The sequence below is a fragment of the Lagopus leucura genome, unplaced genomic scaffold, assembly GCF_019238085.1.
Source record: "Lagopus leucura isolate 7727_CA_CO unplaced genomic scaffold, USGS_WTPT01 Super-Scaffold_100001, whole genome shotgun sequence".
Lineage (NCBI taxonomy): Eukaryota > Metazoa > Chordata > Aves > Galliformes > Phasianidae > Lagopus > Lagopus leucura.
The window spans coordinates 43,784,639-43,812,226 of record NW_024962262.1 but is presented as its reverse complement, the minus strand read 5'-3'; the positions used below and the strand labels follow the sequence as shown (position 1 = coordinate 43,812,226).

Below are 27,588 nucleotides of genomic sequence, written 5' to 3'. Positions count from 1 at the left end.
AGGTTGCTCAAAGCCACATCCAGCCTGGCCTTGAATGCTTCCACAGGGGGGGGACATCCACAACCTCACTGGACAACCTGTCCCAGTGTTTCACCACACTCACAGTAAAGAATCTCTTCCTAATATCTAGTCTATATCTACCCTCTTTCAGTTTAAAGCCATTTCCCCTTGTCTTGTCACTACATGCCCTTACAAAAAGTCCCTCCCCAGCTTTCCCGTAGTACCCCTTCAGGTACTGGAAGGTTGCTATAAAGTCCCCCTGGAACCTTCTCTTTGCTAGGCTCTCAGTCTGTTTGTTTGCCAAGTTTCACTGATCACCTGTTGATCAAGTCAGTCTGCAGAGCTCAGTACCATCAGTGTTGGGTACGATCAGCAGCGATAGCACTGTTAGGCTCTTGGCTGGAAGTGGGTGTGACTATATACTCATTGACAGAGCAGCCAGCCTGCATAGGCATGCAGAAGATGTGTCTGCATCCTTTCCTCTTATCCCAAGCCCTCATCTCCCACTGAGACTCTTAGCCTTGTGTTTCTACTTAGCTCTCCACCTTCCTCCCACTTCTCACACCAGGGTCCTCCCCAGCACCCTTGCCTTGCCTCCTAGGACAGACCTTATCTCAACAGAACCACACTCCCTCTGGCCTTGCCACTCCTGTCTCTGGGGCAGAAGCACATGTTTTAGGACCAAGTGGGGTCCTGCAGCCAGGCAGGGAGAGGTGACAGACAGCTGAGCAGCCACAAGGCATACACGTGGGTTGGAGAATGCCTCCTCCTGGACTACCACCCTAGGATTCTCTGCAATATGATATGTATAATCCAAGCTCCTGCACTTTAGGAAAAATAATAGATGTTAATAACCCATCCTCCTCCTTTAAAGTGGCGTGCAGGTTACCAACCATACACAGTTCAGCAGCATCTGAACTAACTAATTGCTATTTCTGTACATAAATAAATGTTCAGGGGGCTTTGTGTCATCCACTGCTTTCAAAACAAGTAGGCAAAGTGCTGCAATTCCTTTTCATGGCAAAGATTTTAATGGGCTTTTCTTTTTACATGTAGCAGGTTTCTCTGGCAGACAGCTTGTTTTTGTCTTTTATATATATATATATGTATGAAATTATTATTATTATTATTATTCTCCTGATCTACTCCAGTTTCTCTGAGGGAGTGCCCAACTCATTTGCTCTTTCAGAGGGAACTTTATTTTTCCTTTTCTTTTTCTCAATTTCTTAATGCTTCAAAGGAGAAAGCAGTCTTCTTGGGGAGCTACATCTGCATTAGAGTGCTATTGCAGGCTGTCTTTCCTCTTCTTGGCCTGAGGATGTCAGCTATCGCACACATGAATAGGAACTGCCAGGATGTCATATACACTTACATACATCTTTTTTCAATCAGCAAACTACAGGTTATTTTGTCAATGAAATCCACAGATTTAGCTCTCCTATCAGTGCTGACTGTCACACTCCAGCATCAGTCCCTGTGTCACCCGGAAACCAAAGGATGTAAAAATGTGTGATGCATTTTTATTGACATCTGTGAATTTTTCCATGTTTTCTTCGTAGTTGAACTAAAGCTGAATTTAAAAAATTGCAGTTTTGTGGTGTCCTACTTGGTTAAATAACCATAATAAGTCCTGCATGGGATGTCTTAATAGATGAAAGCTGGAGCATAACTGAACAATAGCAGGTCCTAAAATCAAAGGTTCTGATCTCTCCCCAAATGTTCAGCATTTGCTTCCTTAGTTGGCAAGGCTAGTTGGAAGCAGAAATTGCTTTACTGGAGACTGAGTTATTGTTTGAACATAATAATCATTGCTGAAAGACTTCATACTGAGCTTCCAGATGATCCAAGTCAAAACCAGATGAAATGCAGAGAAATTGATGAGCACTTACATTCTTTGGTGTTAGGAGGTGCCAACAAGCATGAGTAGCAAACCATTCCATATATGTTTCGAGGTCTGTTTTCCAGCATGTAGTAACTGAAATGAAGGGCAAGATGAGGCAAAACAGTGTAAATTAATATACTGCATCCAAGCATGGTTCATCAGCAGACAATTATACTGAGATAAAATCATTTTAAAAAAAACACTTTTATAAGCAATTTGATGCAAAGATAATTATTTTTTTTAAACTGCCTGAATAGAGACAGTGTTTCTCCTCTTCCTTTTACCCCTAAGAGGCAATTAATCAAGCATCAAGCGTGCACGACAAGAAGGTATCATTGCCTAAAACAACATTATTCTCCTTGCTGTGTTCAAGCTGTAGCATACAGCATACCCTGAAATAAGACTTTTCAGAATAAGAGAACATTATTTTTGAAGCAGGGGTCACTCAGGCAAGACCATCAGTTAGATATGGTTGTCTGATTTTCTTCTCAAGCATTATAAGAATAATCTCAGCAACAGAACCAAATCTAAATAGCAAATGCAGGAAAACACTACCCTTACAGGGACAGATTAGGATTTACAACCATTTGTGTTTTTTTGAAGTTCCCTTGACCGTGGAGTTACAGCATGATGAAAAACTTTTCATGATTTGAACTGGGCAGCCACTGAAGTTAGTCTTGGCAACTGGTTCTACAAGAATTGGATCCACATACAATCTAATGAGTAAAATACATCCAAATCATACACAGTGGATATGCTTCTACAGATGCTAAATTTTAGTGAAGAAATGAATAGTCATAGTCTATTCTATATTGATAGGAACTCAACGTCATAAACACTAAGTAAGGATCTTCTGCTCTTATGCTGTCTATGTATGTGCAGAATGTTTTGGGTTTTTTTTTTTCCTGGAAAATTTATACATCAGAAAGTTACTGCTGAAACCGTCCATCAAAATCGGTTGGTCATTAATGAATGACCCAGCCTATAAATAGTATATACAGGTACAGGAAATTAAGCACATTGAGTCACAGGATGGAGGATGGTGCTTGGAGATAACTAAAGGAACACATACACTGAACACAGTTCCTCTTTTTGTTGTTGTTGTTTTTAATTTGCTGGCATTAAAAGATTCACTCTTACTCTCCCCTTTGGCTCATGTGCTCTATCTGCCACTCTGCCATTCTCTCAAGAGAAGATCATTATCTTTTGTCTTTTATGGGGGGCTGCAAAGCAGTTAATAAATAAGCAGTAAATGGTTGCCCAACCACAAAAAAAAAAAAATAAAATAAAATAAGAGGAGCAGACCAAAGATACATATAAATCTATAAAGAAAAATACAGGAACAGTCAGGATCTACAACCTAATAGCCACAGTGGTTTAGGGAAGATATACAGCCCTTCTGACAGTTAATTAAAACAAGCTGGTGGAATATTTCTTGGTTTTCACCACAATGCAGAGCGTTGGAGGACAGGCAAAGAAAACTGAAGAGGATGTTCATGGGCAAGGAACTGTTCTCATATGTGAATAGGAAGCTCTACAATTGCAAATATTAATGGCTTTCTCTGAATTACTGGCAACAGACAAGTTTCTGGCTATGCACTAATATTTAAAGCAATGCTGGAAGTGTCTGATTGCTTTATATTACTAACTATAGAAAACAAGTGGACCAATAACAAAATCACTAATTTTCATGGTGCTATTCTTCACTACAAAACCTATTATTACTCTTTCCTTAGCACTTTTTAGGTTATTTTGAAGTGTTAGAGGGAAGATGCAGAAGTGAAGGCTGAAATGAAAAATGAATGTGTTCTCCTGCTTAACAACACGGTATTTTAACTTGGACTGATCTTAGTGGTGCCATGTCAAACTTGGTGACTTGATCCAAGAAGAAGAATCTACAGCATCATGTTTAGGTCTTCCTCCTGCAAGTACCAGCACACCTGGGAACAAGATAGTAGGACAATCTGCAGAAAGTAAAGGGGAGGTGGCAAGCACATAGGTGGAAGCATGAGCTGCCTTACCCAGAACTGCAGGGAGGGCTTTTATTTCATTAGAAATTCACTGGCTAAAGACCTAACAGGTCACTCCATTGAGGGAGGGGAATCCAAGTTGTAACTCATTCCCTCATTCTTTACACTATTTGTCATGCTTGAAGTGCTTTGGGATAGGAGCATAAGCGGAAGCCTGCAGTGTCCCAGGAGGTTGAGTCTAAGTACCTCCAGAGATCTGAACTTTGGTTTTGAAGACTATGGCTTTGGAATTAAGCCTTTACATTCTCCCTGTGTGCTCATCTTTTCCTTAGGCTGCTTTACTCAGCTGATGACAAATAGCAAAGGGATGAGATGCCCACAGACAGAGACTGCAGTATAAGGGATGTTATGTGAAGAAAGCCTGCAGCATGTTACAGAAGCACAGTCCTCTTAAAATGCAGACCTTAATTTTTCACTGCCTGTGTCTTAGAGGCTCTTGGAGCACCAGAGCCCAGGTGAGGGAGCACTCTGCTCACTGCCACTCATCCAGCTTAGCTTTCCCTCTGCCACTGGGGCAGTGGCAAAGAATGGCCAGGCAGTAGTGCCTACCAGCTCTTATGCTCTGTGTTTCCTTGTTGTGACACAGATGGAACTTCTGGGCTGTCCAGGTTGATCAAGGCTCCAGGCCATGTTTCAGCCCATATTTAATTTATCTTCATAATTTCATCTCTTTGAACTCAGAGTGAGTCTTTGTTTCTCCTTAACTGCTGTAACCTACTACACCATCCCAGGAGCTGCACACAGCCAGACTCCAGCCCAATTTCTGCTACAGGTTACACCTGTGCAAACACAATGTTTTCAGATCACTCCCCAAGTACCAGCTGTGCAAGCTGATTATTTTCAGCCAGCACCCCACTCCCACCTGGGTGACCTCATTAGTTCTGACAAAACTGCAAAACAGCAACTGTGGCCACTATTTAACTTTTTTGTTCTTTATGATGTATGAGGGGAAGTTGAGACGGAGTTCTTTTAAAATCACATCATCAGTTTGCTTGGCTGGCAGTTAGACGAGTCCTTCTTTTTATTTGTAAACTGTGAAAACTTCATACAGACTTGCTGATATAATAAACCTGGAGTCTTGTAGGGCCTCTCTAGCAGTTTCCTTTGCTGAGGCTATGCTGTGTCTGCAAACAGTACAAAAGAAAACGCTGGGAGGAGGTACACCTCTAAGCTGAAGTTGCATACAGGCAGAAATTCAGAAGTAAGGTGAGTTTGTATTATAGGGTATTAACTTGTTTAAAAAGAAAAATGTTGCAAAGGTAAATTCATCTTTGGGTTTGCAGACTTTAAAAGGAAATATAATCAATAATATTTTAGTAGCATATCTGATGTAACAAACTGTTTTCTCATAATTACTATCAAAATTATACTGAGCTTAATGGGCCATTGAAAAGATGGACTTAATAAAACAGCATCTATTTTAGTTCCTTCAGTGAGCCTTGGAACTTGTTTTTACTCTGTATAACAGCACACAGACCACATTGGCAGCTCCGTAGACCCCTTTCTCTCTGCTGATTAACCATGATCCTGAGAGACTAACATTGCCTTGGTGAACCTCCTCCTAACAGCTATGTGAGCTAATGCTGTCAGCTGCTGACAAATTGGCCAGCTGGTCATGTTTGGAGAGGAGATATTTTATGTTTCGAAGCACTGACTTCCAGTGCCAACGTGGAGCCTACAGGGAATGCAAGGCATCTTCATGGAGCTCGTTTGTAGGATGCAGAATCTATAATGTGGCTTCTGATGTGCTGTTGGAGGCCAAGCTGGACTTCTTGAACACACCTATACTACATAAGATACTCCCTTTCTGTTTCTAGTAAGAGAAGTTTCAGTTTTTCCTAGTTTTTCTTTTTTCCCTGATGTTTGTTGCTTCAATTGGTGAGATTACGGTAAGAACGGTGACATGCCCTGATTTACTAGATTCACAAATACTTTTGAAATATTTAAGCTTATTGTTTTAACAGGTATTATTCACCGATGTTGTACCTACAGTCAGCTAGGACATGAAGAGAAGCTATCAGAGATTTTAATATTAAAGGAGTATTTTGCAGCTCTTTGGACAGAGCAAAGGTTGAATCCTTACCCTGGGAGACAAGGCCCGCACTCTGCATCATTCTCTTGATCTCCTGGTGTCAGGACAGTGGCTCGAAAAAATCCCTCGCAGTCTTTGTGCCTTCTGCATATCTGGTAACCTCCTCTGGAAAACTTCTCTGACGGGCAGGGGATGCAGCCATAGTCCTCATCTTTGGTGCCATACCCACACGTCTGCAACAATACGAAGTCATTAGAAAACAGGCTTGTGCTGTACAATGGCTCGTAGGAAAAGGGAATGTAATATCTGGCATGATGCAGCATTAAGTTCTTTAATATCTGCCCTAAGAAGGTCGGGGAGGTATATAAGGATGTAATACACTGTGTCCTGGAGAGGGAAGAAGAAAGCTGGAGCATCGTACTCCTTAAAAGTGACCACTTAGGGCTATTTAAATCATGCTGTAGTCTTGGAAGTGAATTTCAGCTGCTGTTCACATAAAAAGCAATCTGTAATTGGAGAGCAAACGAAAAAATTACAGGGGAAGCAGTTTCAGCAGGGATATTGGTGATCCTGCTTTCATGACAGATAAGGCCACAAGGACCACTAGAAAAAGCAAGGTTTGCATGAGGTTTGGTAACCTCTGAGCTCACATGTCCTGGAACACCGTGTTTAGATTAAATAAAACTGGTATGAAGTGGTTATTATTCAAACATCCTTGATCAGGACTACCAACTGTGTGAAATTCTTGCAGTGGGATGTTTATCCCATTAAAACCAAACAGGATTTCAGTAATTTATTTTTTAATATTCAACAATTATCTGCTGTAAATCAAACGGTTACTTAGGAACCATAATTTAAAACGTGGCAGAAGCTTCCAAGTTCCTCTAGTGCCAAAATATCTTAGCGGGAGAGCAAAATTAAATTCTCTGTGTGGGGGCCAGCGAGCATGCCAGAGTAACCTATTTATCACAATGCTAGAACGGCACTGTCAGATTTTAAATAGCTGTTGAGATGAGAATGTACTGGCAGAGAATGTGTGTGAAACTTTTATGTTACAACGCTTTAAAATCTATGAGTTTTAACAGACAGGGCCTGGGATGTGGCTTATGGATGAATATGGGTGCATGGGGCCGTGCTCCCACAGCAACTTTGTACACGAGTGCTCCCACATTAGGAAGGTGTGGCCTCAGTGGTACATTGCTCAAGAATCTATTTCTTTCTTCATTTTCTCTCATATCAAAGCATCACCACTACATAACAGAGCATTTGTTTTTAGGCAGGACTAATTGCATTTTCCATCTTAAAACTTCCCACCAGCTTGCTAAGTATGGGAGTGTCTTGTGTTGCAGACCAAGTGCATCCTGAGTCCTCTTGGCCATCCCACAAAAGTCACATCTGGAGCTCAACGCATGTCCCCCAACCAGCAGAATGGATTGAGATGCTAAAGTTACCATGTACGGTTCTTCACCCGGCTCGCATTTGGGGCAGTCGTGGCACATGCCGGTGGTTTGGTTGTAGTATTCATTCTCACCGCAGTTGGAGTATTCAGCGCTGGCAGAGTACACCAAGGAAACCTGCACCAGAGACACTGGGGTTTTACTGTCAGTGCCACCACCTCCCTTCCACACCCCTTGTTCCCACCCCTTGTTCAGCCATTATGGTGGGGGCTGCCATTGTACCATAAAACACCCCTTGTCCAGCCATTATGGTGGGGGCTGCCATTGTACCATAAAACACCCCTTGTCCAGCCATTATGGTGGGGGCTGCCATTGTATCATAAAACACCCCTTGTCCAGCCATTATGGTGGGGGCTGCCACTGTACCACAAAACATCCCTAAAGCTATCTGGGATGGTGGAGATCATGGATTTCATATTGGTGCCTATTATCACAGCTGCTCCTTAAAATATTGAAAGATGTGGTTCCCAATCTGATAATTCTCCTGTTTCCTAGCACAGCAAATGCATGAGTTTACACCCTTACTCCTCACAATATTAATGAGCGTTCAAGAATATAACTGCAAAGGACAACTATAACCTGAAATAATGAGCTGCCTCAATCACAGCACAGCTGTGTTTCACATGACACATCAGCCAGGTGGGCTGGAGCATGTCCTCTCTATTTCTGCTCCATTTTAGGTCCTTCTCCTCCACCCTCCTCCTGAGTGACCTCTCCCATATTAGGAAATAGACATTTAGACAGATGTTCCAGTCTAAGCAGCACTGAAGGAGATGCTTGAGTGCTACTTAGATTGGAAACCGATCATTGCTTCGAAGTCCAGAGCTCAGACACCTGTAAATGTGACATGGCAATTCATAGACATTTGCAAAGACTCAAATGGCCCCTGCTGGAAATAGCCCCCATGCATTGGAAATACCTATAAGCACGTAGATACCTACCACCAGAAAAGGGAACACGTGAGTCCATTTACATTCTCCCAGGTGAGCCATGTTCTCTTGATATTTTACCTAGAAAGATAGAATTGGTGATTGTTTATGAATAATAGCAAATATGTGTGCGTGTTGACAAAATAAGAACAGTAGGGCTCATCATCAGAACACAGGTTATATGGGAGCAATGCCCAGAGTTACACACAGATCTAAACAAAAAAGGGAGAGATGTGCACGTGTGCTCCCACACGCACTGCCTTTCTGACAAAGCATGAAGCAGCCTGGCCTTGCAACCTGCATAAAAATCGGTCAAAGATGAAGAGTGAGCTATGAACCCTTGGCACTTCTTGGGCTTAATGAGAAATCCTCCTGTGGAGAAACCGAGAGCTGCATTCTGACCGCAAAACAAAAGAGAGCTAGGGGGCAGTAGATAACCCTGGATTGTGCCCTTGAGCCCACTAGATCAGGTTTGTCTAGGAAAGGTCCAGATGAAGCGTCAAAAAGGAGAGCCAAGGAGTGAAATGAGGGCCGTCAGCACAGATAGATGCCTCTCCAGGGCTACACCTTCATCGCCGGCACCCATGGACCTGCAGGGAAAGCCCAGAGCAGCCTTCAGCAGCAAGCCTTGGCTATGTTTCATTCCTGACAGGGAGGCTGTTGATGTAAGAGGTTAAGCTCAAGGAAGAAGCTGAACTCTGTATTTTAAGTGCTATTACAAAGGCTGGAGGAAAATAAAGGCTGTGATCTCTTGTAAACACATGTGCTAATTTATTTCATTTCTTCAAATTCAGTTCTATGAATAACTTTGAATAAGAGCAAATGTTACATATTCATGTACTGGATTTCTTTCTAAGGGATAAAATGAGACAGGAAAAAGAGGCACAAATTGTTTTGTATGATACAACATATTAAATGGTATTGTTAGAGTACATAATATGCCTTAGGGATTTTACGGCTTCATATTGCAAATGTTTGCAGCACTTAGGTCCTCATAGATATGAGCTGCTCTTTAAATTTTGCCGGTCTCAGATGCTGCAAAGTTTTAAGCTCTCAGAAGAAGAGTACAATTACTCTTTGTGCCACACTTAAGCATATGATCTATGTTAGAGCAGCACTTCAGTGTTCAAGATAGCCACTAACATTTACATTTTTAAACACTAAATGGATTAAGTAGACTCGCATCACGCCAGCATCAAGCTAGGAACTTGCTTTCTATGCTCCTTCTAGCAATTGGGCTAGCTGAGACAGGTAACCGGGTGGGTGGGTGGACAAAGTGAGTTATGAGTATATTTCTTTCTGCAGGAAATTGCGCTTTGAAACCTAGAAACAAAAGAGAATCGGAGATAAACTGTCCTAAATCTGGAGGTGAGAGATAGAAAACAGTTCATGCCATGGCATGAACTGTCAAACACTTAAGTTGGACAAAGGCTTTGGCTATGACAGTACAGTTACTTGGAAAAGTTCCAGGGACATAATCTTCACACACACGTCTGTTAAACTGAATCCTAATTATAAAACAGCTTGTTCAACTTCAGCTATGAATATTATCAAGGCTGTTTCCACAGTGGTATTGCAAAGTCATCACATTTATTATAAATTGGGTATGGACCCAAATTTTCACTAGTGAAGTCTGAATATTTAACTTTACACTAGAAACATGTTTTACCACAAAAACATGCTTCACTGGCTTTCGAGGCACCCAGATGTTTACTGTTTGGGGTACTTATATGCAATCACAGCCAGATTTGAAAAATGGAAATGAAGAAGTCTTGCCTATTAATGTATAATACAGTCTTCTCCATCCATTTGGTATTTATTTACACAAAATGTTGGAAGTGTCAAGTTATACGTACATACATACAATATTTTTCTCTTTCAATATAAATATACATGTCGGGGTACGTTTTGTGTGTAAACATACATTTTTTCCTTGCATTCTATTATACGTAGCAATACGTCAAGCATATGGCAAATAGTTTTTAACTGTAAAAAATGCAACAATTCGAAGTGCTGAATATGGCCAGATATGAACACAAGGGGAGATTTCTTTTCCTCGTATTGGAAAAACAAAATGTTTAATTATTCACCCCCGTTTTCAAGTATGCTGCCATAAACTGGCAATGTTACTTTCTAATTTGTGAGCATGTGTGTGGTTTTCTATTTATTTTGTTATTCCTTTCAAAGATAAAAATCAAAATACGTACTTTATTTTCATAGTGCAGAGGAGTGGGGATGTAGGAGGTTTCTGGCAGTTGGGATGTAAGTAGCTCCTCAGTTGGAATGATACCTGCTGGTGTCTACCAAGACATGCTAGGCTGCACCTAGGCTCACTTTCAATTTTCAAACATTTTAATTTACACCCATGCTATATAAGCTATCACACATTAATCTTGTCTGCAGAACAAGGGATTTTCTAAGGCTAAGATCACTTTCGTTTCTAACTGACATATGTGGAAACATGCCGAGCTTGGACAGTCAGCCTGTGTCTGCCAAGAAGCAGGGAAAAAGTATCCAGTTATTATGGGCCCTAACCATTAAGAACAATTAGCTGTGAGGAATGCTTGAACAAATTCACAGGTGGTTCCACTCCCCCTCATATTCCCAGGTACTCACTGCTCCTGGGAGGCCTCCAGGGGCCAAATGAGGAGCCCAGGGCCTCAAGGGAGAGGGTGGAGGGAAACACCGGGTTACACAAATTTGGCTTCCAAGACAGATTTTCAAATGAACAAAACAGAAATCAGGCATTCAGGATGTGTCTGCTATCTCATACTGAGAGCCACAGCACTAGCCTTGGACACTGCTCCACAGCAAACCAAAGGCTGTCCCTGTGGCACAGGGCACGCTAAGGCACTTCTTAGTTCAGGAGATGAAGAGCAGATCATGCATCTATGTAGAGCTATGCTGCTCTATAAAAGTCTTTATCTATGAACATTTGGTAGGCAAAGCTGAAGTTTGGGGCCACTGCTGATTTTCTTCATTGTTGGTACTGAAGCATGTGTAGGAAATCCAGATTAAAACATGTACTGGTGAACAGAAATCATTTTGAAAATCCTTTCTGCCCCTCCACCACACATGATTTTTGGGAAAGCTTCATGGTGGTTTTGTCCTACAAATCCAGTCCTTCTTCAAGTGCATGTAAATATCAGCTGCAGCAATGCATCAGCTGAAGAATTATCATCAGCTGAAGAACGCTTCATTATAAAAATGAAGAATTAACCAGTGTGGAGTAATGTCAGTCTGCCTGTTTTGACTAATACACAAATGACGGTCCCATAGGATGGCAGGCAGTCATCAGCAGGAAGGAGCTGGAAGTGTATTTTTAGAGGGATCACACAATGGCTCCTATGCAACATGGGATTTCCAGCAGCTCATCCAGCGAGTCCTCCGCACATCCTGACTCATGCCTCAGCTGAGGACAGGCGGGTGTCTGGAGAGGAGGTGTAAAATACAGGCTCAGGTCTTTGCAGATCAGGTGTGCAACAGAGCAAGTCTCAGCCTGACTAGAGGGGGTTGCTAATTACAGCCATATTTGCCTTTCAGGGCATATTCGTTAATAACTGTTAGGAATACGCACAGAGGCTGACAGGAAAAGGAAGACTATTTTGCTAGTGGCAACCACAGCAAGAGGTGCTAGAGACTTGCTGTCTCAGCTTCTCTCCAGGAGACTGTGAGGCACAAGTTTGGCCTGGGGAAATAGGAAAAGAGACGCCTGGGTCCCTGTCACTCAAGTATTTCTCTTCCCAGATGAAAGGTCCCTCTGTACAGTCTTTGCGGCATCTTACCATGGACTGGCAGGTACACATAAATAGATAAATATATACATATGTCCCCAGGCAGAAAATGCTTGGTTCATGCTGTCTGAAGGAGAAAAAGCAGCATTCACTGTAGTCAGCCTTTGAATTTAATTTACTTAGATAATTAAGTAGCGCTGCCACTGTGTTTGCAGTATCCATGAGTAAATGGAGTAAAGAAGTAGAATACGCAAACAGTGAGGTTACAGTAGTTGGTGGTCTAAGCTAAACAGCTTTCGATAAATGGTCTTAACTGTTATTTTAGTTCTGTGGCTTCTGTATTAACACAGTGTAAAAACTAATTTCCTGTCATCAAGACTTTTTTTTGTTTGTTTAAATAGAAATTGATGAAAAAAGGAGAAGAAGCACATGTGGATCAAGGTACAGAAATCTGTTCTTAACGCTGCAGAGAAGGGGGTTTTTTTGGTGTTTCTGCATTTCTTTAATTTCATCACTAATGTAGATACACTTCAAGGACGCAAATCTTGACTTCGCAAGAAGAAAGGCACAACAGCTGTCTCAGAGAGCTTCACCATTTTGATATTTCTGTATGCGTACAGATCCATTCTGGGCAGGAGAACGAGAGACAAAAAGTTTTGTATAAATAAAAGGAGGGTTGATCATTATGAGCTTCACAGGTGCCACCAACAAATTCAGAGCCTGTTTGAGTTCCCAAGGTTTACGAGAGGAACCTTGTGAACCGCCTTCTTGCAGATTATCACAGTTTCTTGCATGTGCGTGGTAGATAATCTTTGTCTGCTCCGATGCTGCTAAATCCTTCTTAACGGAGATAAGCATATAATCCTCACTGCAGGGCCTCATCCATTTCAGAGTTGAGCAGCAGAGTTCAGTTTGGCTCCAGCCTTTCAAAAACAAAGATGTGGTTTGAATTTTCCTTTCAGGAAGAAAGAGGCGTCTCGGAACACATCATTGAATGACAATGATGGCAGTGCAAGCTTGGAGAGAGAATAAACTTAGAAAACTATAAGCAAATGAAAACACAGAGATTATGAAGAAAACTATTGTGTAGCCTTGGTTACAGTTTGTATTATTGTGAGCACCAGAAAACAAAACAAAACAAAACAGTGCACAGAACAATAATGCATTTGCAGGGTAAGATGAACTACGCACTTTCCAGTATCTACTTTATATCACTTTGACCTTACAAATACATCTTAAGAATTACCTCGGAAAAAGATACAACTCTGTCCTTCCTTTTACCTGAAACATCAAAAAGAAGCTACAACAGCTCAAGCTACACATACCTCTTTAATTGCCTCTGTGATCTGGTACCTCCATCAGAAAAATAATTAACTGCTTGGGCATAGCAACATGATTTTTTCCTGTGGGAGTTATGTTGACTAGAGGGGACATCAGTGATTCCTTAATTTGCCAATGGGGACAATGCATGCTGAAGATGTGGGGGCTATTAAGACTAATAGCTATCTGTCTCCTCACAGACTGGCTTATCTGGAAACTGTATCTGGAAGTCTGTACCAAAGCTGTTTCCTCATCTTACACAAAGACACGCGTTGGTTCTCGTGTAAGCAGGCCATCAGCTTTTTGAAAATGTTTTCAGGAAGAAAAATAAAAGAATAAAGGATATGATGCAGGAAAAAAACACAAAAGAGAGAAAGAAGGAAAGGCCTCTCCTTACATGTTTTTATATGCAGCTTGTCTGCTTGTGGAAATTGGGGCATGCAGTAGGTGCATCCCCAGCCCGCTTCAGAGGTGTTACCTCTAGGAAGTCTGGTGTCTTGGTGGAGAAGTGACAGAGCAAGGATAAGGTCCTTAAGACTTCTGGATGCATAGGCAGCTGCTGCAGCTCTCCTATCAGTGCTATTTTATGCACAAAAGGCTCATGAGGGCAAAAATGTGAGCAGAGACTTGTACTTTCCCCAAGTCAAAAGGCTGCCTTGACCCTTAGGCTAAGTCATGTGATCTCTTTTGTTTTCTATAATTTAAAAAAATAATAATAATCTGGGATTTGTTCTAACACACAATTACAAAAAAAAAAAATAAAAAATCAGCACCCTCATGTCTGTAATGGAGAAAAAAATCTTCACTTCTTTTGGCCAGCCCCCATGAGGATTTTCCCCATCAGGAGAGGCTTCCTTTCAACCTTCCCAAAACCAAAATTTTTTGAAGGAGGCTTTCATGAAGACTTCGCTTTTATTTTGAGTCCCTCCTAATGCCTGCCAGGAAGTGCTACAACACATTCTTCCCAGCTTGGTCACTTCCTTCCTCAGTTGGATTTGGTGGGCCATCTCATACAAAAGACCAGCAGCAGGCAGGGGGAGAGTTGCTTCAGGGACCGAAACTAGCTCACAGCTGCCAGAGGGCATTGGAGTTTCCATGGAAGGAGGAATAGGACAGACCTGGATGAACTGTAAATGAGCATATCAGGCTTCTTGATCAAACACCCCCCATGCAAGAAATAACAAGGAACTGCACTCATATCTACTCTGTCTGCTGCATAACACCAGAGCCACATCAGGGCTTGGCCCTGCCTAAGGAACAGAACACTCACTTTTGGTACTGCACTTTCAGGGGTGAGCTGAAATTGCTGTGATGAAAGCAGCTCTCTTTAGATTCAGAAGCTCTCTTTAATTCGTGAGACATGTGTTACCTCCCATTTGGAGCAGAAAATCAGCAGCCTATTAGGAAAATACAAACCACTCAAGCAATGATGATGTTTTTCTAAAATCTTTTCCCTTTTATAGGGCTCTATGCTTTCTAGTTGACAGATAACATAATGAGAGCAGTCTGAGCTTTGGCTTGCATTATAAAGATCAACAAGGATTTGAGCTCACACTTTGCTTCTGTTCCTCAGGGTACAATCCTGTGAGCTGCTGAGCACCTTCAAGCCTGATGATATTTAGGAAGCAGATAAGTTTTAGAGTCTTAGAAGAAACAGATATCCTTTGTAGACTGTAATTGTTGATTGACAGTATAGAGGTGGAAAAATTTAGAAATACTTAACTGGAAGAAATTGAGTTGAAATCCTACAGTGACCATCAACAGAATTCACAGAAAATGTAAATAGAATAAACCCTACAGTGACCATTAATAAATAATGTCTGTTCCTAGCTCTGCAGCACATTTGCATTTCTTAGCTAAAAGACAGAAAAATTGTTAAGAGAGCTCAAACCACAGTTGTTTTTATTTTCCATGGATTGATTGAAAACATCTGAACTGCTGCGTCCCAGATGGACACAGAATAGCAGCAGTGGGCTTTTCAAAGGGTGAATCTCCCAGGAACAGGTTACTACACGTGAGAGGATGTCACCGGGATGGTCCCAGCCCTGACTTCTTGCCTTTGCAAGTGCATTAAGCAACACTGAAGCCTCTTGTTTTCAACAGGCCTCTGTCTTGCAGACAAAGGGATATATTTGCTGCCAACAAGCATTATTTTTTGTATTATTCTCCTTTTTACATAACTGTGTTTGAAGGGGATTTATTGCTCTTGCAAACTGAAGGCTGGCCACATATAAATTCAGTTATATCCCAAGCTGCCCAGGCCACCATTGTCAGTGGGAAAAGTGGGGTGAGGGAGCCTGGGGGAGCTCTTAGATGAGAAAAGGCCCCACACAGGCAGCAAGGCTATAAGGGTGCCTGAAAGGCAAGGTGGCTGGGGGCATTGCTCTGGGTGGTGCTGGAAAAGCTGTCCCTGTGAGCCCCATTTATCCACTCAACCCACCAGTGTGGGTCCCACCTGTGGGGACAGAGAGGGGATGTGGCCTTAAAGGCCAAAACGTGGCTCGCAGTGCAAGGCAGGAGGGAGGAATGTGTCAGAGCAGCCAAAGCCCAGTGTCTGTGGATAGTTTTGAGGTAAGTCCTGCTGAGGCTGCTGACTGCACCCACCACTGGTCCTACCCAAGGAGAGAACACCACCATGTCTTAACCGCAGCCCAAGTCACAGCCCACTCCACGCTCATGCCCACATAAATTGTATGCTTACAGGCATGTATGTGTACACAGAGACTTCTATTTTACGCCCACACGCTCTCCAAATGCCGGCTGCCCCTCAGATCATTTGATGACCTGGTGGAGGCAAACCTCTCTGCTTCACAGAGGCACAGTTAGGAAGTGAAGATGAGAAAATGGCTTTCTTTGCTGCAGCAGTTTCTCTATTGACTCGATAATCATAAAATCTCCCCACAAGTTCTCTGAGGCCCTCTTTTTTTTTTTTTTTAATGAAGGTGTTTGCATTCCTAATTAAGGAGCACGTTAAGCCTAGTGGTACCTTATCTGATAAACCCATTACTAGGCTATGTCAAGCTGAGTCTTTCAAGGGAGCAAGCTGGTTTTAAAAACTGGTTGTCCTCTGGGCTGGAAATGTGCATCCAAGAGCCTGCAATTAACTTGGGTTAATTACAAAATACCAGAAATGTAATAGTGTATTTAAAAATACATCACAGGTGCTAATGACCTTTTTCCCCCTCCCCCCCTCCTTTTTTCCCCCCTGCTCTGCAGGAGCTTACAGGCTGTCACTACCTTCCCAGTTAACATACCCCCAACTCCACAGGTGTTAACCACTGTTTTCTCTCATGTGGTGGAATTGATTAGCATAATAAGATTGATCTGAGAGTCCCTGCTTCCATCTTGCAGTTAGCATGGCTTACAGTGCTGCTTTTGGACTTACTGAAGGAGTTAGGTCTGAGATCTGTTTGATGTACCCGGATACATCAGTCAGTCTAACAAAAAGGAATTGCTTCACTACGTATCTATTTCCCCTCAATCTACCAAAGCCAGTGCACACACACACACTGCAAACTTCTTGACACCACTAGCAGCTGTGCTATGGAAAATAGAAGCTCATGAGAGTAAGTACGTGACCTCCTTTCCAAGGAAGAACAACCCTGCAACTGTATCCTAGGTATTTTAACAGGAATACTGTCTTCCAGCTTGGCATGCTCAACAAATTTTGATTGCAGTTTGCAACTTTTTATACTCTTACATATTTTGGAAAGTAGGCAGGAGCCTTTGGTTCAGCAAATCCTCCCCTGACATGACCTATAGTTCTGTGCCTGCCTGCTCATTTTTGACATGGTGAACAATGTCACAGTGTTTTATTGAAGTCCAGATTCCCTATGGCTCCTGCATCCGTTTAGAAATTAAAGCCTCCTGTCAAGGATGACTTAGAAGCCTGGTTTTACCTAGCAAGGTCATAGTGTATTGTGCATTTAAAGGAAGCCTCTAATTCTTTTATGATTTAACATAGGTGTATTTATTTTGCAAAAAGCACTAACCAAACTATCGAGCTATTGACCCCAAAAGTAGCTGGGAAGGGAAGAATACCCTCTGCGTTAAGTACTATCATCCTCCCCCTACAAGCCTCACTGCTGAAACCATATGAGGCAAACCACAAAGCAGCAGGGCATGAGAAGGATGAACGACTGCGGGTCTCACCGGCCTACATACGCACCAGCTGTGAGAGGTGTATGCTGGAGGAGAGGAGCTGAAAGGTGAAAATGTATGCTGGCAAACACTGAGTGGGAAGTTATGCAGTGGTACAACTCCTCTATGCTCCAAGGAGAAAGAGAGATTTTTATCACTCATATATACATTTATTTCCTCATCCCATTCCAGTGACATGATGGCAAGAAAACATGAAGATGTGGTTTTAAAAGTATTACTCTATCCTGATGCAGAGATGATATGAAGGAAATGTGGCAGAACACTGTGGGAAAAACGAAGAAGATAACATTCAAAGAGAATTCAAGCGATGGTGAACATCATGGCCTTGCAATATTGAGTTCTAAAATCTAGATTTATAGTTGTGTGTGGTTTTTTAAATTTAGGTTCATCCAAAGCTGCTGTTTGATGGAAGAGTCTTTGTGCAAGCTGAGAGTATGAATGTAACTTTGAACCAGATTGTAGATTTTACAATATATAGGAAAAATGAAACAAGGACAGGAAAAGGAAATCTGGGAAGCAATGTCAGTCCTACGATGTCTGGAAGAAAAAAATCCAATGAGAGAAAAGGAAAAAAAAAGGAAAAAAAAAAAAAAAGATATAAAGTTATTCCCAGAAATACTGAGTATGCTCAAATGAATATAATTCTTTCCTGGTTCAAACCAGAAGCTGACATATTTTCCTACCAGATAATGAGGGATGTTGTAGTGAATAAAAACAGCTCCTTCCAGCTGCCTCAATATTACATGCAACATCTGGTCAGTCTTGAGATTTTGGATTTGACTGTTCTTTAAAAATGAGAACTTTCTAAAGTTTCCCTCAGAAACTCTTAAGTGCAAAATGTCATCCACAAGCAGCTGAAGACCTGCTCTCTCTGACTGCAGTACTTGCAAAGAAGAGAGAACTTCTGGGACTGCATTATTTTATACTTCAAAATTTAAACTGGAGGCAAACTATCCTCCCCATAAAACACGTTTGAACAGATTTAACACTGTCCCTCAGTGGTTAAGTTAATGTTGTGATTTCATATTTCCCATATGAGTGTTTTCTTTATGCGTGCTACAAGCGAAGGTTCACAGAGCTCGATTTCCCAAACCAGATCCCGACTCCACTGGGGGGGCAGCACATTAGCACGTATATTAACGCTGCACTCATGTTGGCTTCCCTGAAACAAATTTTCCTAGAGAAATGTTCAGCTATGATGTGAACTTTTGCTTAATGGAACAAATGCACACAAAAAAAGATATGCACACTATCTCTTCTTATACGTGCTGCTTGATCACTGAATTGTTAGCTAAACAATCAACACTAAACCTGAGAATGAAACCAAGTCTGAAAGTACAGAGCGAGTTTAAAGATAAACTATTTATTGGCACCAGGATCAACAGATTCTAAATTAGCTATAAAGCTGCAGGGAATAATGACATGTGAAGTCAGTTTTCTTCTTTTTTCTTTTTTTTTTTTTTTTCTTTTTTTTTTTTTTTTTTCTTTTTAATTCTTAGCCCCTCAGGAGATTTGGGATGGTTTGATGTTCATCTGGAGACTTGACAAAATCCTACAGAAACTTAATAGCCTGCCAACATGGGTGGTTGTTGCTCGAAGGCATTTTAACATGGCAAAGGTCCTGTCTATGTGCTGCAGACCTGTATCACTTCAAGGCAGCTTGGAATGACATGAAAACAGGAGCCGCACAGTGTCAGGACCCCGCATGCAGCATTGCGAGGGTAACGTGTGCATATCCCCACTTTCCCGGGGCAGCCAAGGTGTGGGAGGAATCCATTTGGCCTTTAATTATTCTGAGCACCACCTAAATGTTAAACCCCACAAGCTGCTACCACGCCTATATACCAGGGCTTGGGTGGGACAGAGCTCCTGCCTCTTGGTTAGAACAGAAATGAAGGCTGGAGGGCGAGTTGATGCTGGATGAAAGCAGGAACCAAGGCAAAAGTCTAGGCACAGAGCTGGAGGGAGGCATGATGGGCACCCGTCTGGAGTGAGAGGCTTGAGCCAGAGCAGGACACAAGGCTGCAAACAGGAGAGGGGAATCTGGTGTACCTGAAAGGCAGCAGAGCCAAGCACAGGCTTTGGTTCCCCTTTGGTGGGGTTCCATCTGCCAGTCAGCTCTCAGTTGCCTGGGAGATGGCTGCTGTGTGGAACCTGGGTTGTGTGACTCCTGAAAATGGCACAGGGCCTCTAGGGCTGGAGACAATGCCAGTCTCCTGTGAGCAAACCACAAAGGCTTTGGGAAGCAGAAGTGAAGCCATGCTGTGCAGGGAGGCAGGATGGGGAAGAGGATGAGTCTTAAACCATCCTTGATGTTCATGTCTCTACTTGAAGGCACGTGAGAAGATTGCTCCACAGAGAGCAGTGATGCCTGCCCTGTGGCAGCTCCTGCTTCTCCTGGTAAAGCTCTGCAACACTGTGCCAACCTCTTTGGGATGGTGACAAGAATGAAGCACCCTGGTTACATGCCATCCCAAAGGAAGGAATACAGATATTCCAGCCTGAGGTCAGGAGCTGAGTAGTTGAGAGATACATGCACACAGAGCAGGCGTTGTAGGGGAAACACCAGTGAAGAAAAAGCCTGGGCAGGTTTTAATCTGGTGTGACTTTCTGAAAGAAGCTCTGAGCTGTACTTGTAGAAAAGCTGTTCAGCTGAGAGAAGCCTGATCTGACATACTGACTGGGATTGCTCACAGCTCATGCTGGGACCTTCACAGATTTTTGCAGTGACACAATTGTACCTTCTGAGAGGAGACAAACGCTTTTGTGTTTCAGATTGTGGAAAAATGTGAAGTACACATTCGGTACATTTGCCAGCACTTTAACCTTCTTGTCCCTGTCTATTTCTTGTCCCTGTCTGGGTACATTCAAACAGGTTTTGGAGAAGAGCTGGTAGAGCTGCTTAGAATCTCTCCAGGCTAGGAAGAGGCAGAACTTGCTGGAAATTTGTGCTCACTCATCAGTCCTTGGATTTTTGTGCTAGTGGAAGAGGAGGTTCTCACTGTGCTTTGTGGGTTTTTGTTTTGGTTTCTTATTTTTTCAGGGCTGGACATGCAACAGATGGTTTTCTCCATGAGGCTTGCAGCCAAGAATAGGGCTTTACTTTGCCACAGGTTGGATGAACAAATCTGGGCTTTATAAGGAAAAGACTTCCGAAGCAGCAGAAGGAAGATGAAAGAGCACTCAAAGAAATGGCCCAGCTAGGTCTCACACAACTAATAAACTCTAGTATAGCCACAAAGGAAAAGAGGCAGAGTTGGATGCATCAGGCTACGGACAGGGAGATGGGCTGTTGGAAAGCAGCGCAGTAGGTCACAGAAATAAGAGAAACACTGTCTGGATGGAGATAGGTCACTTCACTACATTTGCTAGTGGAAGAGAAGTGAAAAGCAGAAAGCAAAGGTGGCGAAAATTAACTGAGATAATTCTAGGAGGAATAAAAATATTTTGTCAAATTGGCTATCAGGACGATAAGAAAGAAGAAAACTTTACATCTGTATATTCAAGTATTTACTTTTTTGGCATTTAAGAACTTACCATAATTACAGTGACAAAAGTCTAATTGTTCTCCTTGGATTGAACTTGCCTAAATTCAGATAATATTGCAAACACTTCTTCAGTTCATATGGACCTTTATTGGAAAATTTGGATCATAGATACTTACTATTTTGGGTTGTTGTATCTCCATGTTATGCCTTCATACATTCTATTACTAAACATGGAAAAAGCTTCATTCTCTCTAATTTCTTTCACATCTGACAGCTTCCTAGCTGGTGGCCAAGTACTTGAAAAGAAAAATTCCTTTTGCTAGGCCAGCATGGATGTTTTTCTTCTGCTTCATCCCCTTATTTTTGAAGAGGTAATTTTGATGGTGAAGTAATATTATGATGATAAGATACATTAAACTAGCCTAGTTAAACAAGATTTTTGCCTCTTCTCAACTGTATTTTTATTAAAAAATAAACCTCTAAGACATACATCGTATCAAAAGCAGCACACTATAAAGACACTAGATTTTACAAAAAAATCAGATAAACAATTATGTATATATCAGTACAGTAAAATACATCTTGTCAGAAGAAAAATAAAAGGCATTGTGAAGTCTGTTTTTATCTCTGTTTATTGTAGATTTGTTATCAAATAATTCAATCATCAAAAGAAAAAGGACCAGACGGGACCTCAGAAAGTTGTCTCATCTATCCTTCTGTTTCATGCTAAGACAAAGTCACTATCCACCATCGCAACAAACATATATCTAGCCAGGTCTTAGGATCCTCCAGCAACAGAGATTCCACATTTTTTCCTTGGCCACTTATTCCAGTACTTTGTCATTCCTGGTTTAAGGCAGCTCCTCTTAATGTCTAATCTGCGCCTCTCTTCATTCACTTGAAGATGCTGCAATTCACCTTGCCACCCACATACGTGAAGAACGTACTGTTTTCTTCTGCTCTGCAATGGTCTACATATTTGAGTCTGATATCATGACTCAGATTGGTTATACCTTCATACAAAACAATCCAAATTCATCCAATCTCACATCATTAGGCTGAGATATTCAGAGTGCTGATTGTTGTTGATTCTACCTGGATTTTGTCCAACTTGTCCCAGTCTTTCTTGAGGTGAATATCTAAAACTGAATGCAGTATTTTAATGAAGACCTCGACCATCCTGAATAGAGCATTTCATTGGAGAGTTTATAACGTCTCTTTTATACATCCCGGGATTAGGTTGCAATGAGAATAAAGAGCTGGCAGACAGGCAGGGATGAAATGAGAGAACCCTCATTTATTAAGCCACTGCATGTTTGATGCTGGTGTAGGTTATGACTTGTTCTTCTGCCTCCTTCCCCAAAATCTATGTTGGCATTTCTATCAAGACGTGAGAAAATATCTTGCATTTGTATGAGACGTAACAGTTTGAAAACTACTATTTATGCATCAGCAAATACATTCCTTTTGTATTGCCCAAATCCGTGCCTAAACTCTGCTCTGGGTTTTTCATTCTACCGATGTAAACTCTACCAAATTTGTTTGCCAGTGATGCCATAGCACCATGTTCCCATTCTCCATGCTCCTTGCTTCGCCAGGTTGAGGAAGGGGATGTTGAGACTGACATGGTAAGAGTGTTTTCATCTGGAAAACAAAAGCAATCTGTATGCTCAGAAAGCTGTCATCGTATCTCCTGCAGACTGCTGAGCCATGCCAGCTTCAAGCTTTACACTGCGGTGCTGGATGAAAGCAAAGACTATAACATCATGAGCTGCTATTTTGAGTTGGATGCTCAAGTTGCTAAAAAAGATTTTTCTGGCAGAACATCTTTGCAATATTTCCACTACAGAAATCTGCTTTCATCCTCAAATCCTAATGCCTCTTTTTGAGGGCTGAATGTATTATGGGCAAACACACATGCACGGCCAAGAAAGAATCCAGTTGTGAGGGCTGGTAAAAACAATTCTGGTTTAAATATAGCAAAAAAATCTCACTTGTCTATCCGTTGATCTGTGTATTGCGTATGTCACCTGATGGCCAACACTGAGTTCAAACTACTGCCAGACAAGGCCTTCATAAACAATCTTTATTTTAGAACAGAATAGAAAAGAATAGTTTGATTGGAAGGGACCTTCAAATATCATAGAATCACAGAATATTCCAAGTTGGAAGGGACTCACAAGGATCAGTGAGTCCAATTCCTTGTTTCACACAGGCCCATCTAAAATTCAAACCCTATGTCTGAGAGCAGTGTCCAAATCTTGAATGATGGCAGTGTCAGGCCATGACCACTGACCTGGGCAGCCTGTTCCATATTCACCACCCTCTGGTGAAGAACCTGTTCCTAACCCCCAGCCTGACTCTCTTGTGGAGATTTTGTAAAAAGCTATGATTGCTTCTGCAGATACAGTTTCCCTGTACTTTGAAGACCAGTAACATAGAAGAAACATGCAAAGCTTTAATATGATACAAGCCTTAAAACTGTCCTGTTATTAACACTATGTGACCCCTACTAAGTGGAAAAGCGGGGCATTCAGAGAATGAAATTTTTAAGTTTCTGCAGATGGTAAAGCTCTAAAGCACCCCATTTTACGAGTTTCAAGGCTGTCAAGCACTGAAAAGAGGTTGAATGTGAAAATACCTGTTTTTAGCTTTGTATGTTTGGTTGGTTTTTTTTTTTTTTAGCTTCTTCAGAAGATAATGCATTAAAAATAGATTGCAGTGTCTTCAAAAAAGTGTTTTACTGCTTGCTTGAATTCACTCCCAGAGAAAGCAATCTGCTATGAAAGGAGTCTAACAAACAGATCAGAGATCTACTAACATCATCACATGAGAAAGCCAGTGCTAACTGAATGCTTTTGGAGAAATGCAGGCAAAAAACAGACTGCCTGCCTGATCTGTAAGCAATTTGCAGTCCTAGGTGTTGGGATGGGACAGCATTAGTTCGAGTTTATCCTAGAAAGAAAGCTAGTCCATATAGCAAAGCCAGAGCCATTGTTCTGGATTCATCTGAAATGAAGGAAGCCTGTTTTTTGTCTGGAACAGCTCATATGAAACTACCTTTATACTAGTAGCACCTGCTTCAATATCTTCTGGAGGACTTCAAGGTGCTGCTTAGAGTCACTTAATAGGGTGATCTCCTCTCCTGAATGAGACAGATCGAATCCCAAATCAGTTTGATATATTTTACGTAGTTACATTTTATGTTAAAAACATGCGTGTGATTTATTTGCAGAGCACACTGGAAAAAACTTATGTCCAGAAAATAACACCTCCACATCTGGTGGGTCACCTTTGAAAAGGCAAACATTTATAGCAGTGTGGAGGCAGAAGGGGGGCACAGATAGGTTACAGCAAGATCAGCAGCCTAAATGAGACACCAAGGCTGGGAGCACTGCTAGGCTGTGAGGCTCAGGAGGAACTGGCATTGCTGAGGGCACTGCTCAGCATCCAGACACTGGGACAAAACTAGAGGCAGGGTGGCATGCAGTAAGCCTACAGCCCTGGAGCTGAGAAAGGTAAACCAAATAGCTATTTAAAGCACCAGGGGAAAAAAAAAAAAAAAGAAGAAAAAAAAAAAGAAGAAAAAAAAAAAAAAAGAAAAGAAAGAAACAAGTCACACATTGTTCACTTCTTAAGTCCTAAAAGGTTATACAAATTGGAAACAGAATAGAAAAGACTGTAGAATGACAAAATTCACTTTTTCCCCCTTTTTTTTTTAATATTCTTAAACAGCTTTGTTTGCTCCCTGGTGGCTGGCAGAATGGCCAGCCAGTAGCCTGCTCTAGTCATTTATTCAGCTATCTGTATAGCTAGGAGGTTTGTCAGCAGTGATCTCACCTTAAATTCTTCTTAATCTAAATACACATGTTTCTAGGATTCAGGACTCAGCTCCCTTTTTAACCACCCTGAAATGCTGATGCTGCTGGATTACATGTCTCCCCACTTCTTCCGATCTTGTACAGACTTTTACCAAGTGAAAGTGGTAAAAACTGAAACATCTAATAGAGAGATCTGTGTGATTGGAAAACCAGTGATGGTTATCTGGAGGCCAGAGGCATATAGTGTAAAATACTGACACTAGTGAATCTTCCTAACTAAAAGTTTGTGGAAAGTATTCCCGGTTGGTCACAAATAAAATTTAAAGTAGTCTACCCTACCCATCCTCCAGGTTAAAATGTCTGCAGGTATCAATACATCAATACGGAAATAACCCAGACACAGGTGGTATGGGATCACACAGGTGATTGCGGTGTTCAGAGGATCAAAATAACAAGGGACTATCCCTCTTGGAGGAACTGTTTTGGCAAATTCAAGTCTAAGCATGAAGCAAGCAAAACATAAATTTTTGGTCTTTCCTGTCAAACACGATGTCTCGTTCCACTGGTTTGGAAAAGATCTTAGCTGTTGTTTCCCTTAGAACAATATGAAAGCCTTGAGGAAAATTAAACTGGGGAAAGATTCGGTATAATGAAATGCGCAACACAGAATGCTGGAGAAGTCTCAGTTTGGGCATGAAGAAACACCCTTGTCACCAGTTGGCAGAATGTATACCTCCCATTTACACAAAACTGAATTTTAGACATTGCTCAGTATGTCTGGGATGCCTGGGTGAGCCTTTAACTGGCTGTGTGCTTCTGTGCAGAAGTGCAGGTTCCCAAATCCAGGTGTGATTGCGTGGGGAAAAGCTCCTGCAGGAAGATGTGTGACTCTGAAGGAAGATGTTGTCAATTAGTCTGTTGCTGGAGTACATAATTTGAAGAATTTTTGGAAGAGGAAATGCCAAGTTCCTAGTTAAACTTGTTGAGTATCTCTGGCAAATTTGAATGAGGAACTTTCTCCAGAGAGACTATAAAAATAGCTGGTTGAGCCAAGTAAACAATGTATTCAATGTGACAACTTTTGTCATCATGTCAACTCTGATTTTCACAGATTATGATGAATGCATGAGCGAGAAGCTAAAATAACACTAAAGGCTTGTAAACATGGGGGTAGTCTGCAAGAGGAGTTGGAGTGGGGCAGTGAACTAAACTCATGAGGTTAAGGCACAGTAAACCTGTAAGGCTTCTTCTGAATTAGTCTGCAAGAACACTTTCAGTCACCACACTTAAATACCCAGCACTAAAAAAACTGAAATGGCCTAAGATTTGCATCCTTGTGCAGTTAAGAACACAGTCTGAGAGGGGAAATGTAATTATTATGTCTTGCTTCACATATCAACTGTTTACATCTTGTGTTTAAGTCCTCTGTGTTGGCAGCGCTTGTGCCTGGAGCTGTACTTAGGTGTGGGAATATGAAACCCACTGAATGTTTACTGCAGCTGGAAAATGAGAGTCTTCTCTTGATTGAGAAAGACAACACCGGACATTGCTCTACAGCACTGGAAAGGAATAATATTGAGTTTCTAACCATATAAGGCATGAGGAGACATCAGCCATGTAATTTTACACAGCTCCAGCACATCATGCCAGCTCTGCAGGGCAGTATTATTCCTGTCCCTGCTTTTGGCCACACTTTACCAAAGGTTATCGATGAAGCCATCTTGCACAGAAGGGAGGTTATTCAGCCTGCTGCCAAAATGGGAGCTGGAGCTTAGCCTGGGCAGATTAATATTCCAGCAGATTTTGTTTGTCGTGTTGCATTGTAGAAGAATGATCTAATGCTATGAGCTGAAATGCATAAGAAGAGTTCCCATGACAGACTGATGGTTCTAGTGCATTTTGGAAGCAGCAAATAGGGAAAACATTTGCTCTGTTATGTAAACATGCTCATTTCTGTAAAGCCCTGGACCTGTCTCAGAAGGATGAGCTCATGTGCAGCTAAGGAGACTTTAATTATCTCACTATGGATCAGTCTGACAAGTTGCCCTAGATGTTTCAAATAGCTTACAAAACCTGTAACCATCCCTGTACCCTGCCTGTGCACCCCAGCAGTCCTCTGGAGCCATTATAGTTGGATACAAGCTAATGCAGCCCTCAGGCTGCTGAATATACATTGGGGCCACGCCAGGGCAGGCAAAGCACAAGGCATATTTCAGCTTCTGTGCTGAGGCCAAAAACATTGCCACTCAAATGTATTTCTTCAGCTGTGCTCAATTCACAGTGTGCAGCATGCAGGCAATAACTTCTATCACACCTTGCACTGTGCTTGGCTGTTTTAAGTACAACAGTCTCTGTCAGCTCTCTCTTATTTCCCACTTAACTCTTTTCCCCTTCCATTCAGAAATTTTGTGTTGTGTCACTGACCTAAAACCTCTGCTACGACCACATGAGTTCTTTGGGAGGAGTGGTACTGCTGTGTCTCTGCGTGCAGCCCCAGGTGACCGTACCGTCCTGCACCCAGTGGCTCAGTGGTCACCCAAGTCCTCTGGACTGGGGCCCTGTTACCCCCTATGTCTCAGAACCTACACTAGGAGGGGATGAGGGGCTCAGGAGTCCTGGTTCAAAGACAGAAGAGGGAATTCAGTATGAAGAAGAGGGTGTCTCTTTCCCTGAGGTGCTGTATCAGGCACAGCTGTGCAGGTGAAAGCCCACTGAAGTCAGTGTCAACAGTGAA

At 41.9% G+C, this 27,588-nt stretch overlaps 1 protein-coding gene across 3 annotated transcripts in view; it reads right to left on the bottom strand.

Moving 5' to 3' along the window:
* The window catches only part of EDAR (ectodysplasin A receptor), a 70,645-nt gene that overhangs the window by 18,740 nt on the left and 24,317 nt on the right, over window positions 1-27,588 (bottom strand). For all 3 annotated transcript variants that reach the window (XM_042867445.1, XM_042867444.1, XM_042867443.1), the window contains exons 2-5: window positions 8,343-8,411; window positions 7,396-7,518; window positions 5,996-6,177; window positions 1,890-1,975 (exon numbers count right to left, since the gene is read on the bottom strand). In XM_042867445.1, the coding sequence (XP_042723379.1) occupies window positions 1,890-1,975; window positions 5,996-6,177; window positions 7,396-7,518; window positions 8,343-8,393 (442 nt within the window). In that variant the 5' untranslated portion in view covers window positions 8,394-8,411. The remainder of the gene's footprint in view (window positions 1-1,889; window positions 1,976-5,995; window positions 6,178-7,395; window positions 7,519-8,342; window positions 8,412-27,588) is intronic.